The 11,386-nt window shown below is 36.2% G+C and overlaps 4 protein-coding genes across 4 annotated transcripts in view; 2 read left to right on the forward strand and 2 right to left on the reverse strand.

Annotated features, from left to right (window-relative positions):
• MELLADRAFT_117489 (uncharacterized protein) overlaps nucleotides 1-672 on the reverse strand; it is a gene marked incomplete at both ends in the record, with an annotated part of 1,005 nt that extends 333 nt beyond the window's left edge. Inside the window, 2 exons of the mRNA XM_007413881.1 lie at nucleotides 1-438; nucleotides 542-672. The exon at nucleotides 1-438 is cut by the window's left edge and continues 1 nt beyond it. Of these exons, the coding sequence (XP_007413943.1) occupies nucleotides 21-438; nucleotides 542-672 (549 nt within the window). The remainder of the gene's footprint in view (nucleotides 439-541) is intronic.
• Nucleotides 673-2,472: 1,800 nt separating this feature from the next.
• MELLADRAFT_90708 (uncharacterized protein) lies at nucleotides 2,473-3,140 on the reverse strand (the record flags this gene model as incomplete). Its single annotated transcript, XM_007413880.1, has 2 exons — nucleotides 2,473-2,688; nucleotides 2,760-3,140. 2 exons carry the CDS (start codon nucleotides 3,138-3,140, stop codon nucleotides 2,473-2,475), a joined length of 597 nt encoding a protein of 198 aa, XP_007413942.1.
• Nucleotides 3,141-5,062: 1,922 nt separating this feature from the next.
• Nucleotides 5,063-6,435, forward strand: MELLADRAFT_109863 (uncharacterized protein; the record flags this gene model as incomplete). The annotated part of the gene is made up of 6 exons (XM_007413848.1): nucleotides 5,063-5,228; nucleotides 5,733-5,802; nucleotides 5,888-5,972; nucleotides 6,072-6,109; nucleotides 6,203-6,260; nucleotides 6,352-6,435. The coding sequence occupies 6 exons, from the start codon at nucleotides 5,063-5,065 to the stop codon at nucleotides 6,433-6,435; spliced, it is 501 nt and encodes a 166-aa protein (XP_007413910.1).
• A 2,565-nt stretch (nucleotides 6,436-9,000) lies between these two features.
• On the forward strand, nucleotides 9,001-10,591 carry MELLADRAFT_109864 (uncharacterized protein; the record flags this gene model as incomplete). Its single annotated transcript, XM_007413849.1, has 7 exons — nucleotides 9,001-9,089; nucleotides 9,162-9,478; nucleotides 9,550-9,601; nucleotides 9,737-9,873; nucleotides 9,958-10,141; nucleotides 10,236-10,426; nucleotides 10,509-10,591. 7 exons carry the CDS (start codon nucleotides 9,001-9,003, stop codon nucleotides 10,589-10,591), a joined length of 1,053 nt encoding a protein of 350 aa, XP_007413911.1.
• Nucleotides 10,592-11,386: the final 795 nt, after the last annotated feature.

Here is an 11,386-nt window from a genome sequence, read left to right on the forward strand (position 1 = left end):
CTCTTTAATTCCTCATCAAATTAACATATCCTCTTTTCAATTAAAATCAAAAGTTTATTTAAATTTGAAATTAAAAAATTAGGTGACAGTGTTGATGATGATAAGTTTTCAAGATCATTGAGTGTGTTCGAAAGTGATGATTGATCATTAAGTTCATACAAACATATTTCTTGGATCCCATCAATTAAGCTTTTAATAGATTTTCCAAGTTGGTTTAATTTGACAGACGAAAGACAAACCAAAAGAGTAGAAGGATTAAGTTGGTTAGGGTTCCTTGAAAGCTTGGTAGGTTCGTATGAATTGATGATCGTCAGATTGATGATTCCAATTAGATATGATGTTGATGAGTTTGGATGGCATGGTATGTATAATTCTAGATGATGGATCTTTAAGATGGTAGAAATGATTCGATGATCAAGTAATTGAGCTTCAAGTTCTCTATATAAGTAGTGTACACACATTCAAATTCATTGAAAGTCATTAGTGATTTGTTCTTTTTTTGATTTGGTTTGATGGTGATTGGAATGAGAAAGTGACTTACATGTTTTGGATTAACCTTGAATCTAATCCTAAACCTGACCATGATGAAGAAGTTAAAGTGTTGATGGATTTGTGGGTGAGTTGATAATCATCTAATAAACATTTGGATGGTTTATAATTCATATCGTTCATTTGGAAAACTCGTGAACTTGAAATCGAAAGTGGTGAACAAAAACTTGGAAAATCGAGAGTTCTTTCAACCCGGCACGTTGTATGTACTGAGATGGGTTCATTTCAAACCCGGCCCTGAGTCTGAAACCGATACGACACGGTCCACTTTTTTGAAAAACTGTTGTAAATTGGCAAACGTGAACCAGGATTTGATGATCAAATCACAATGTAGTTCTATAGAAAAATGTAGAAACCAACATCACTATCTGGAAGGAATTTCAGTCGCGGAGAAAACCTTGATGTGATCCAAAAGAAAAACAAGATGAGATGTGCACCAGTGAAATTTGCAATATGTTGAGGTGATTTGAAGTGGTAGACTAGCACACCTAGAAAATCATCATGCTACATTCAATTGAATTGAAATTGATCTGGTTTGTTTCGTTTCATTCGAGTGAAAGAGAGTATGAAGGACGACCAGTTTGGTTCAAACAAGAGTTGAAGTTTTCAAAGTTGTCTTAGGGAAAAGGGTATGAGAATGATGAATTACTCTTTCATCATTGGGAATCGGAATCGGTATTGTACCAAGTTAATCCACTGTCGCCACCATCCTGGCAAGATAAATTGAATGGTCATGTAATGTGCTGATGCCATGGCATGTTGAGTGGGTGACGCGTATGGGGCTATATATATGCACATGAGATGTAGCTTTCTTTCTTTCTTTATAACCGATTGGGTTTCTGGTTATCTTGATTTCTTTAGATTCTCGTACTTTACTCGTTTCATAAGACTGAAGCTTGATCAGACTCAACACTTGTTTTTCTTTGGTTATCAGTCCAGTGTTCTACTAGTCAACAGTCATATCATTTGGTTTTTGAAGATCTTCGACGAATACTTCCAATCGGATTCTCTTCGCCAAGCTCATCGTATTGACTCCATCTCTAAAGACTCTCTGATCGAATAATTAGAAGCTAAAAACCTTTGTCATCATCAGAAGATATTCAACCCAGAGATCAGAGTACATTTAAATTTCAAAGATCTTGCCTTTTCTTCTGATCTCCACACTTAACATTACCGGCAAGGCACGAAACATATACGACTAGACATGTTGGATATTGATGGTATCGAGTAGGTTTCACAATTTTTACCTATCTTCATCGAATTACAAACTTCAATGAACATCACATAAACTTTGTTAAGAAAAGAATCGAGTTATCATCAAGATGAACTATGTAGTTACCATGAAAGATAAAGAAGATCATTTTTAAGACTTGAATGGGTAAAGTCTCTTTTTTTACTCTGGTGATCAGGACTTTAATTTCGATCTGGATGGCAATTTTTGTTGCATGGAGAAAGAGACCACGATTTGATTAAACAAGAATAACGATGCTAGAAAAAAAACGCTTTGATTAATGAAATGAAAAGAATTGATAATTTTACAGAAGAAAGAAATCGAAATCGAATGGATGAGTGATAAGAAACGCTTTAAATGAATAAATGAAGAAAAACAATCAATCAAAAAAATGGTAAAGGACTTTTCTAAGAAAAATGATACAAAAATAATATAACATGGTTCTAGAGTGATGAAGAAAAGTAAGTTAACAAGTTGTTTTAAGATAATCTTGAATTGATGGATCTCGAACACCAAACCAGATCTATATCGATAAAAGTACATATCCACCACCGATTTCCTAATTTCTTAAACTTTTGGTTCGTAATGCGGAAAATCCGAATTCGAAAGATCACTAGAAGAAACCTATGGGATTGGAAAGAAGGTGTCAGGATCATTTCATCATTAAGCATTGGATTAGAAGTCGATTTACTTTATGGTCCGAATACCATGGTATAAGCTTCTTGCACCCATGAGGTTAAGATCTGATGCGCCAAAGCATCCGAAGCAGCATCGTCCGAAAGGATATCGGGCGAAGCGACAGCGGACGGAAGGACATCGGTCGAAGCGGCATCGCTTGCAGCGACGACGGTCGAGGTGCCAGCCGTCAAAGTGACGGCGGTCGAAGCGGCGTCTTCACGAGTTTTGCTCTAATACCTCAGTGAACACAAAAAGTCAGTAAAAAGAACCAAACCCGAGAGGAAACCAAACTCTAATTCACCTTTTGTTTCACTTTGTCTTTGAGCACTTTGACTTTCGTAAATGACACACGAGAAGTTGAAGGAATCGGTTTTGGAAGATTCGATAGATCGGTGACAAGCACGATCCGTCCTTTGATCGTAGGTCGGTATGTATGTTTACACGAAGCCGTACGAGCAAGGTTAGGTTTACCGAATTTTGTAAACAGTTGGATGGACTTCTTGGATCGAGACTTGAAAGCCGACGATTTTCGAATCAGTGGTACGGATACAGGTACTTTTCTGTACCGATCAAGAGAGTTGATGGGGTTTGGCATCGATGGGAGTGGAGCGGGTGGCGGGATGGATGAACGGGTGGGTTCACGAAGGTGCTGGGGTACAAGAGGCTTTCCTTGTCGATACATGATTTGAGGATATAACAGCAGCTCACGTGGTGAATAACTACTACGATCGGGTAGGGGAATGATGTTACGATTGATTTGAGTTGGACGTGCTTGTGAAGAGATGATGAAGAGAAGTAAAGTAAAGTAAAAATAAAGTGGATGATTTGGTGTTTTTAAAACTTAGAATGAAGTTGTTGGTAAGAAAGTTGAATGGGTTAAAGAAAATTCAAAATCGGTTGAGAGGCCGCTTTATATATAGCTAGCAAGAGTGGTGCTTTAGTTCCCAAATAAAATCCGATGGGACTGAGCTTCATAATCAGCCATTTGGATTTCTCAGTGCCATTATCATAGATGGCTAATTGATATCATTTTACCGTTGTAAATAGAGTAGAAAACATATTCTTTATAGAACACGATCCATACTTTGATCGGAATCCATTTCCAGTGCGGATCGAAATGTACGTCTCTTCATCTATCCAACCTACTGGTCTTTCAAGTCAAATTGCCAACCGGACTATGATTCAGTTAGTCTGGTTGACAATTTGATTTGGAAGACCAGTATGTTGGATAGAAAAAGAAGATACAGGTAAAGATCATTGCAGCTTAGATATACGGATCATGGCGATTTGGTCGCAGAAGAAACTCCTCACTCATGTTGGAGTCATGGAAAGAAAAAATCGCGGGTTGAAATGGTCGATTAGTTTTTCGGAGCAGTGCTTCAAGGTGACCGTGAAGTGACCTAGGGTGACCTGTCGTGAGTCGTGATAGATTTTTCAGTACATCGAGTAGATATGAAGACTTTAAAGAACAGCCACAAAATCCATGGATCGTACCAGAAAACCAGTTGCGATACAAGCACGTTACTGAGGCTGGTAGCGTAGCTATGTCCAATGCTGGTGTGGGTCCAAGATCCCCGTGTCTCTGTCATCTTACTTCCGAAGTTCCTTTCTTAAATTCGATCGATGATGTATTCTTCCAGTGCGTACATTTCCTACATTCTGTGTCAAAGACAGGGCTCATCAGGCTCCTAACCACACATCTGACACCAGTATATACACTTCCCTCTTGCACAAAGACCTCTTTTGAAGACTCACTTGAGTTTCTATAAAATGACTGTGTTGTGTGTACAAATGTGCTATAAGAAAACGGTTGTGGTGTTACAATCTGTTCAGTTGCAGTGATCATTATGACTTACTTGATCCTATTCGTAGGCAACCAAATCAAGACAACAAGCACCAAAGCTAAATCACAGATTTTTATCTAGTCTAAAACTACAGCAGTCACCAGGATATCCACAATCGTCAACTCAAGTATGACTCTTTGATCTGTGCGAGTATGTGTGTGGAAAGATGATTATTGAATATATGACAATATAGTGAAGAGGAATGTGGATCTGAAATCGCTACAGCATAGGGACTTCGAATCTTGCAAAACCTGACAATCAGCCATAACTTGGTTATCGCCCACCGTCCACATCCATGTAGATGGCCGGAGTGAAGATGTGAGGCAAGGGTTTTTGTATCTGAACAGGAAGGACGAGATGTAATATGACAACTTTTTTGACAAGGACGATCGATGAGGCACCAAAACATTTCCGTTTCCGAGATCTAAATGTCAGAATGGGCACGAGACTTTCGTAGACAAACCAAGAGATGCAACAATTGATGTAGAGCCTGCTACAAGATCTCAAGGACAAAACTTTAGTTTGATTTGAAGTTTGGTAAACTATTAGTGGGATCATTCAAACCTCCTAATTCACTTCCAATGTTTCTTATTTCTTGAGCTTTTGGTCCTATATTCCCTCTGCATGATGCTCACCAGTCAAATCCCCGATCAAAAGGTCTAATTACACTAGAAGCTTTTTTAAGTATAAAACTTACGATCGCTTTGCTTGCTGGATTGAATTTCGACTTACGAATCCTCTTAGCTTCAAAGGAGATTAAATGGTATTGCTATTCAATTCTTTGCAAGAAGTTTGCACCAGATCAAACTCACTAGAATACGCTTACAAGCTTAACAAAGCCCGCGCGACAGAATATGCAGTCGGTTTGTCAGAGGAAAAAACCCTACAAGCGAGATACATACATGCATTTGACCTTTGTTGTGCATGTAAGATGAACATGTTGTGAATGATCGCAAGGGGTCTAAAATGAAGCTGTCAAACTATCACCTGAGTACAATCACTTGAGGATGTGCCAGATTTCTTGAAGTTTTGGATCTAAAAGTTATGTAGCGAATGATTCATCTGGATTTCCATTCAATCTGTGCAGTTTCACCACACACACACACCTGATGATTCCACCAAATATGTAAACATTTTTTTCGATGAGTCAGAGGTTTGTAAACAAGTGAAAAAACGTTTGGTTGCCTGTCCATCTTTATGCAGCTTTGTGGACCGCAAGACTGTCATTTTTCAAAAAAACTTCTTCATCTAAAACCTACATCTTTAAATATATCTTCGTTCAACTTGCAACTTGCTCAATCCTACAACTAATTCAAGTCCTCCTATCCTCATCAATTCCTATCTAATCTGACTTGAGAATCATATCTTACACTTGAATAACATGAATCATTTTATAACTATTTTGATTTCATTTTTTTTATTTCAAGTAGTTAAAAGTGATTTTAAATGTGGTAAGATTAACAAAAGCAAACCACAAATTGAGCCATCTGATTGTCAATCGTTAGTATCAAATCATCCATCATTTTGCCGTGTTTTTCTTTAGAATTATTCCTTATGTTTGATTTGTTGGTTTTTGATGATTTAGAGCATTGATGGGGTTAGATAGATTTTCTACAGGTACAATTCATTATAATCAAGCTAGTAATTCTAAGTCATGTGGTGCATGTCACGTTGAGTATTCCTAGTTCTTTTCCATTTTATACTTCATCTCCAACGATGACGACAATTTCGTCTCAATTATTAATTTCTTTTTGGTTTTGTCTTTGCAGATTAGAATCAGATCAAGTGATGGTACACCTCTACACGCGTAAGTTGGGTTTATGAAGAAACCCATCATTGATCTCTTAATTTTTAATTCCTTTCACTATCACTTATACTATGTCATTGATTTATTCATCAGTTCATCGGATGCGGCTTTCAAAGCATTAAATGGTTTCATGAAAGCCTGTCCATACGCAGTTAAGCTCTTTAATTCTTCAATCATCAACTCGAATACTTTTCCATAACATTTATTCTGATTCTTGATTAATCAAAATACTTAATCTTTAGCCTGGACAATTTTCAATTCATTCACCTGGCATTAGAGCTTCTTTAATCATGGAGGTTCATCCAGCTGCTGCTCTGCAATGTTGATCATCTAATAGTAACAATGCGAACTTATTCTAGAATGTTGCATCTCTTTTTATCCCAAAGTTTCAAATTCCATAGTCTTGTAGTTTTTTATCTCTTTTCTTCTACAGTTTGGAAGCACTTTTTCTATTTCCGTCATCCTTTGAAAGGCAAAAATTATATGGGTAGGGGGGATTTTACACCCCCTTTACATCCGATTATGCGATGTGAAAAAAAATCGTGTGTAAAAATCACTTTAGGTGGGTTAATCTCGAATTTTACACTTTAATTTGTTCTTGTGAGGCGGTGTAAAATAATTGAGTGTAAAAAAGTGCAGTGTAAAAATCTTTCAGCCGGACGCAGTTTTTAATTTCACACCCAGATTGTTTTACACCCTGATGGAGTTGTGCACCTGATTGGATCAGATTAAACCAAAAAAGTACATAATAATCAAACATAAATATGAACACTGAATCCACACCAGAAGATAAACACCAAAGATAAGGATGAGTAATAAGATAATAAGAGAGAATCTTCAAACAAAAGCAAAGTTGAGCAATAAAAGATGAAAATGATACATTGAGATAACAGAGATATACAAAAACAGAGAGTCCCACACCAATATCACACGCATCAGAGGAAAAAAACAAAAATAGAGCCAAAATCCACAACAGAAAAATGTATGAAAAAATTCAAGTTTTGACCTTTTTGACAGCTTTGTGCTTCTCAGCTGTGACCTTGCACTTCTCCTCCTTCTCCTCAGCAGAACAAGCCATTGGTTTTTTTCTTCCTCTGATTATTTCATGAAGGAGAACATTTGAAAAAATCAGAAAAATGTGAATTGAGGAACAGCATCATTAGAGAGTATGTTAGGTGTATGTGTTTGCCATTAAGTTTCTGCTGTGGCTTTGGGAACAGCAGGAAGCAGAACATTCCACTCAATTTTGGGAGAGGTGTCCTCTTTGCTGTAGTCCATTTCTTCAAGCTCCTTTGTGTTCAAAGACTTGTTGTCATCTCCTTTTTTGAGTTCAGTTGGCCAATCATTCCAAGGTTCTATTGGACCTTTAAGTGAGGCAAGACCACTTCCAAGAGGCAATGAAACAGTGGGAAACAAGAGAGGACACATAGAAAGATGATTGGGGACAAGATTCATTGATCCTTGTAATGACTCTTATAATTTCTTTGTTTTGTCTTCAAATTCTAGGCAAGTGTAACACACCTAGCTGGTGTGTGGAAAAGGACCTGTAATCCTGGACACATCAGGATCTAATAGCTGTGCAATTTGATTGTTATACAGCTTGTCAAAATTCCATACCTCAAGCATTCCTTCAACCAAACTCACTACTTTGCACCAGTGCCAGTGGCCAATTGATGTTTCCAAACGATGGATGGATTGGACCTCCACAATGGAATTGATAGGTTGAGTTCCTACATGACCACGTCTAACCTCATTGCAAGCAGAAGATGTCTTATTGGACCATGTCAACAGCAAATGTAAATTCAAAATGAACACACCTTCACCCCAAATACCTGGTTATGCTTTCATATTTCCTTGTGTTATTGAAAGAAAAGATAAAATCCGTTCATATGATTAAAAAGGAGACAAGATATGTATGAAGGTCTCCTCATTGGAGTGAATGAGAGACTTCATCTGGTCGAAAGACGATAACTTCGCGCAAAAAACAAATCCAGGCAGCTCCATCAGGCTCCATCCGACAGGATGACGCCTGGGTCTGAAACATCTCGACAGGTCTGGACCACTTTGACGAGAAAGCTCTCAACTCCGTTCGTCTCAGACTCTACCGACATCACTATCCAAATACTTCAATACGTTCTAATGATTTCAAGACAACCTTGGAACGAGCTGTAGATATCTCTCATTTGGTCGCAAATCGGTAGATACCACGACTCGAGTCTGTAAGACCGAGCACATCAGTATGAATTGTAATCAGACTGGCGTGGGTTAAAGTTGAGGGGAATGAGGGACGGATTGGTGAACTTTTAGAAGGACACGCAATCATGGTTGTCAGTCACACTGAGCCATCGGTGCACGAACGTGACTGATGCTCGGCTCAGCGGTTACCATCTGAATCCGCACAGTTTGAATTGATTATTGGGTGGATGCCCATCGCAATCCAAATTTTTTGGCATACCTTGTCGTTTTTCTCCGGTTGCTATATTCTTCGTATCACGCTTATAATCGATACGGGTTCTCTTTCCCAACGACTGGGCATCGGTTGTTTGAATTCAAAGGTTTATTTTTCGAAACCGATTCTTGGATCGCAATTTTTAGTGTTCAAATTGCATCTTACAACTTTTGGATTCTTCACTCCTTTTCAATCTTCTATCCACGTGAATAATCATAATCTTTTACGACTTCATTTCGGTTGACGATAGTTTTTCAATTGCTTCTTCAAACAGTCTTCAACATTTGGATTTGAAAGCTTTTAATCTCTGGAAGAATAGTTCTTTCCTGATCTTACTACCTACATACCATAGCATTTTTTGAATTACGGCATTTTGTTTTCCGCTTTTGATACAAGTAGAGGAATTGAGAGCTTTTCTTTGGAGATTGGATCTTTAATAAAAATGGCATCATCAGTTTCTATAGATCATGGGCAGATCCAAGATACAATAATCAGTTATCGAATTGGATACCTAACTGCTTGTCCCATAATGTGAGTAAACAATACATTCCAAGATATAATTCCTACAAAACCAAACTAATATCCTTTCTTGATCAATTTTAGGGGAATAATCTTAGGAGTATGTTTTAGAAAAACATATTCATTTCATACAAACCAAGCTACAGCCAGAAAATCGTTAACAATCAATTCCACAACTTCACCATCAGAGCATTCATTAACCAAAACGATTTCAAGATCACCTTCTGATGTTTCTTCAATGATTGATACAGTTACCATAAGCTCATTAAATTCGAAAGAGATTAAAAAAATCAAATTTGAGATTTGGAGAGTTAGAGCTGTTTGTTCTTTAACTGCTCTGGCATTTCTTTTTTTAGCTATTGATAATTTATCAGCTATCAAAAGTGGTAGACCTTCAAAGAGTGATCCATTCTTGATTTCTTTCATGTTTGATTCTTTTCACTGATTTTGAAGTTTTGTACTTGTTTCTTAGGAACTCCTTGGATTATTGAACCTGCTGGTTACCTTATCCCAGCTATTTCTGGGTAAATCTTCCTTTCTATCTCTAATCTGTGCTACCAATCCAAAAAACCCATGTGAATTCCATTAAATAGGAATTTTGATTAATCATCAAAGACAGGATAAGACATTAACATGAAGCTTTCTTTCAAACAAAACAGATCAGTTCAATTAATAGTACAAACTTATTTTGTTAAATCTTTATATGGTATAACAAAATCAAGATACTTGACAATACCAATATGGACACTTTCAATAATAAGTTTTATTGGATCGTGTGGTCGTACAATTACAATTGGTACATATTAAACCTTCTAAAGGAAACCAAAAATTCTCAAAAAGAATGACCAGAAAATAACTGCTGTTTTTTGATTTTTTTTAGCTATAAGTAATACAAATAGTGCAGTAGATGGATTTAAACCTTCAATTCAAACACAAGTTTTAGTTGCAGGTATAAGTAGAGTAATGTATATCCTTTGGTTAGGTGGTGCAGTTTTAGTTGATATTGGATTAGCTGTTGGATTATCATACAATTTGAAAAAATCAAGTTATGGTGGATTCAGATCGTAAGTCAGACTCTCCTTCAAGAAAAATCTTAACATCTCTCAGTAAAAAAAACTCTGAAAACTTATGTTCTTGTTTTTTGTTTTTCATGAATAGTACTCAAAGTTTAGTAACCAAATTAGCAGATGGATTTCTGATGACATTTTCTTGTTCAGCATTAATTGTAGTCTTAACAGCCTTTATTTTCTTTGTACCTGATGTTGGTACTTCTTCTGGTAAACCACTTGGGATTGGTTCATTTAGTTTCATGACTTTTTTACATGTACCTACTTATTATCTAAGTTTCAGTGAGTTTATTCTTTCTCCATTTTCCTCTCTTGGGAGTTTTTCATTGATGGGGCTTATTGATGTTTCTTTTTTGGTACACAGTTTATACTTTGACTCGTAGAAAAGAAATTGGAAAAGAATTACGCACTGAACAAACTTCTTGTAAATTAGTTACTGTTCCTTAAAATCCATAAATTCCATAAGTCTTGTTTTTTGGATGTGAATTTTCTTTAAATAAAGAATTGTAACAACTTTGTTTTTCACAATTCACTCTGACAATTTTTTTCACTTCTTTAATTTGACTCAACTTGTTTCTATTTGCTTGTGAATAGTCTTCTTATTTCAAGGTTTGAAAAAATGTAATGAGAATAATTGAACAAAAAGTTGTCACTCTAATATTTTGAAAATACAAGTACAAAAAGAAAGGAAATATAGAACAATAGAAATCTATGTAGATAAAGAAATAGATTCCTGATGAGAAATACTTACTTAACTCCAAGGGAGCTCTACATACATATAAGATTGAAGTTGCAAAAAGTATTGGATTGTCTCAAAATGAACAATCTTGACACCAAAGATTTTTTCAAGACATCTTCTCTCTTCAATTCTGATACTATAATCAAACCAAATCAAACACAACAAAATCACCTTTTTTGATTTGGATTTAGCTTCATTAGAGTTCCAACATTATTCCATCTTATCATCAAGTTGTAGTACACAGTAACATTAAATGAATTGATGCATTATTTTCTTATCCAAAAACAATCATTGCAAGAAGTTTGTTCAGATGATCAATGAAGGTATCAATTCACAACAAGTTTTTTAAATTCATCTAAAATCTTACATTCTTTCCAATCCCTTTATTCTTCTTTCTTCCTCTTTTCTTTGTTTTCTTGCTTGTGTGTACATCAAATTCTCATCTTCTTCACTTTTCTCTAACCTTGAAACTTTTCATTTTTTTCATTTTGTCATTTCTTTTT

This window comes from Melampsora larici-populina (genome assembly GCF_000204055.1).
Source record: "Melampsora larici-populina 98AG31 unplaced genomic scaffold MELLAscaffold_39, whole genome shotgun sequence".
Lineage (NCBI taxonomy): Eukaryota > Fungi > Basidiomycota > Pucciniomycetes > Pucciniales > Melampsoraceae > Melampsora > Melampsora laricis-populina.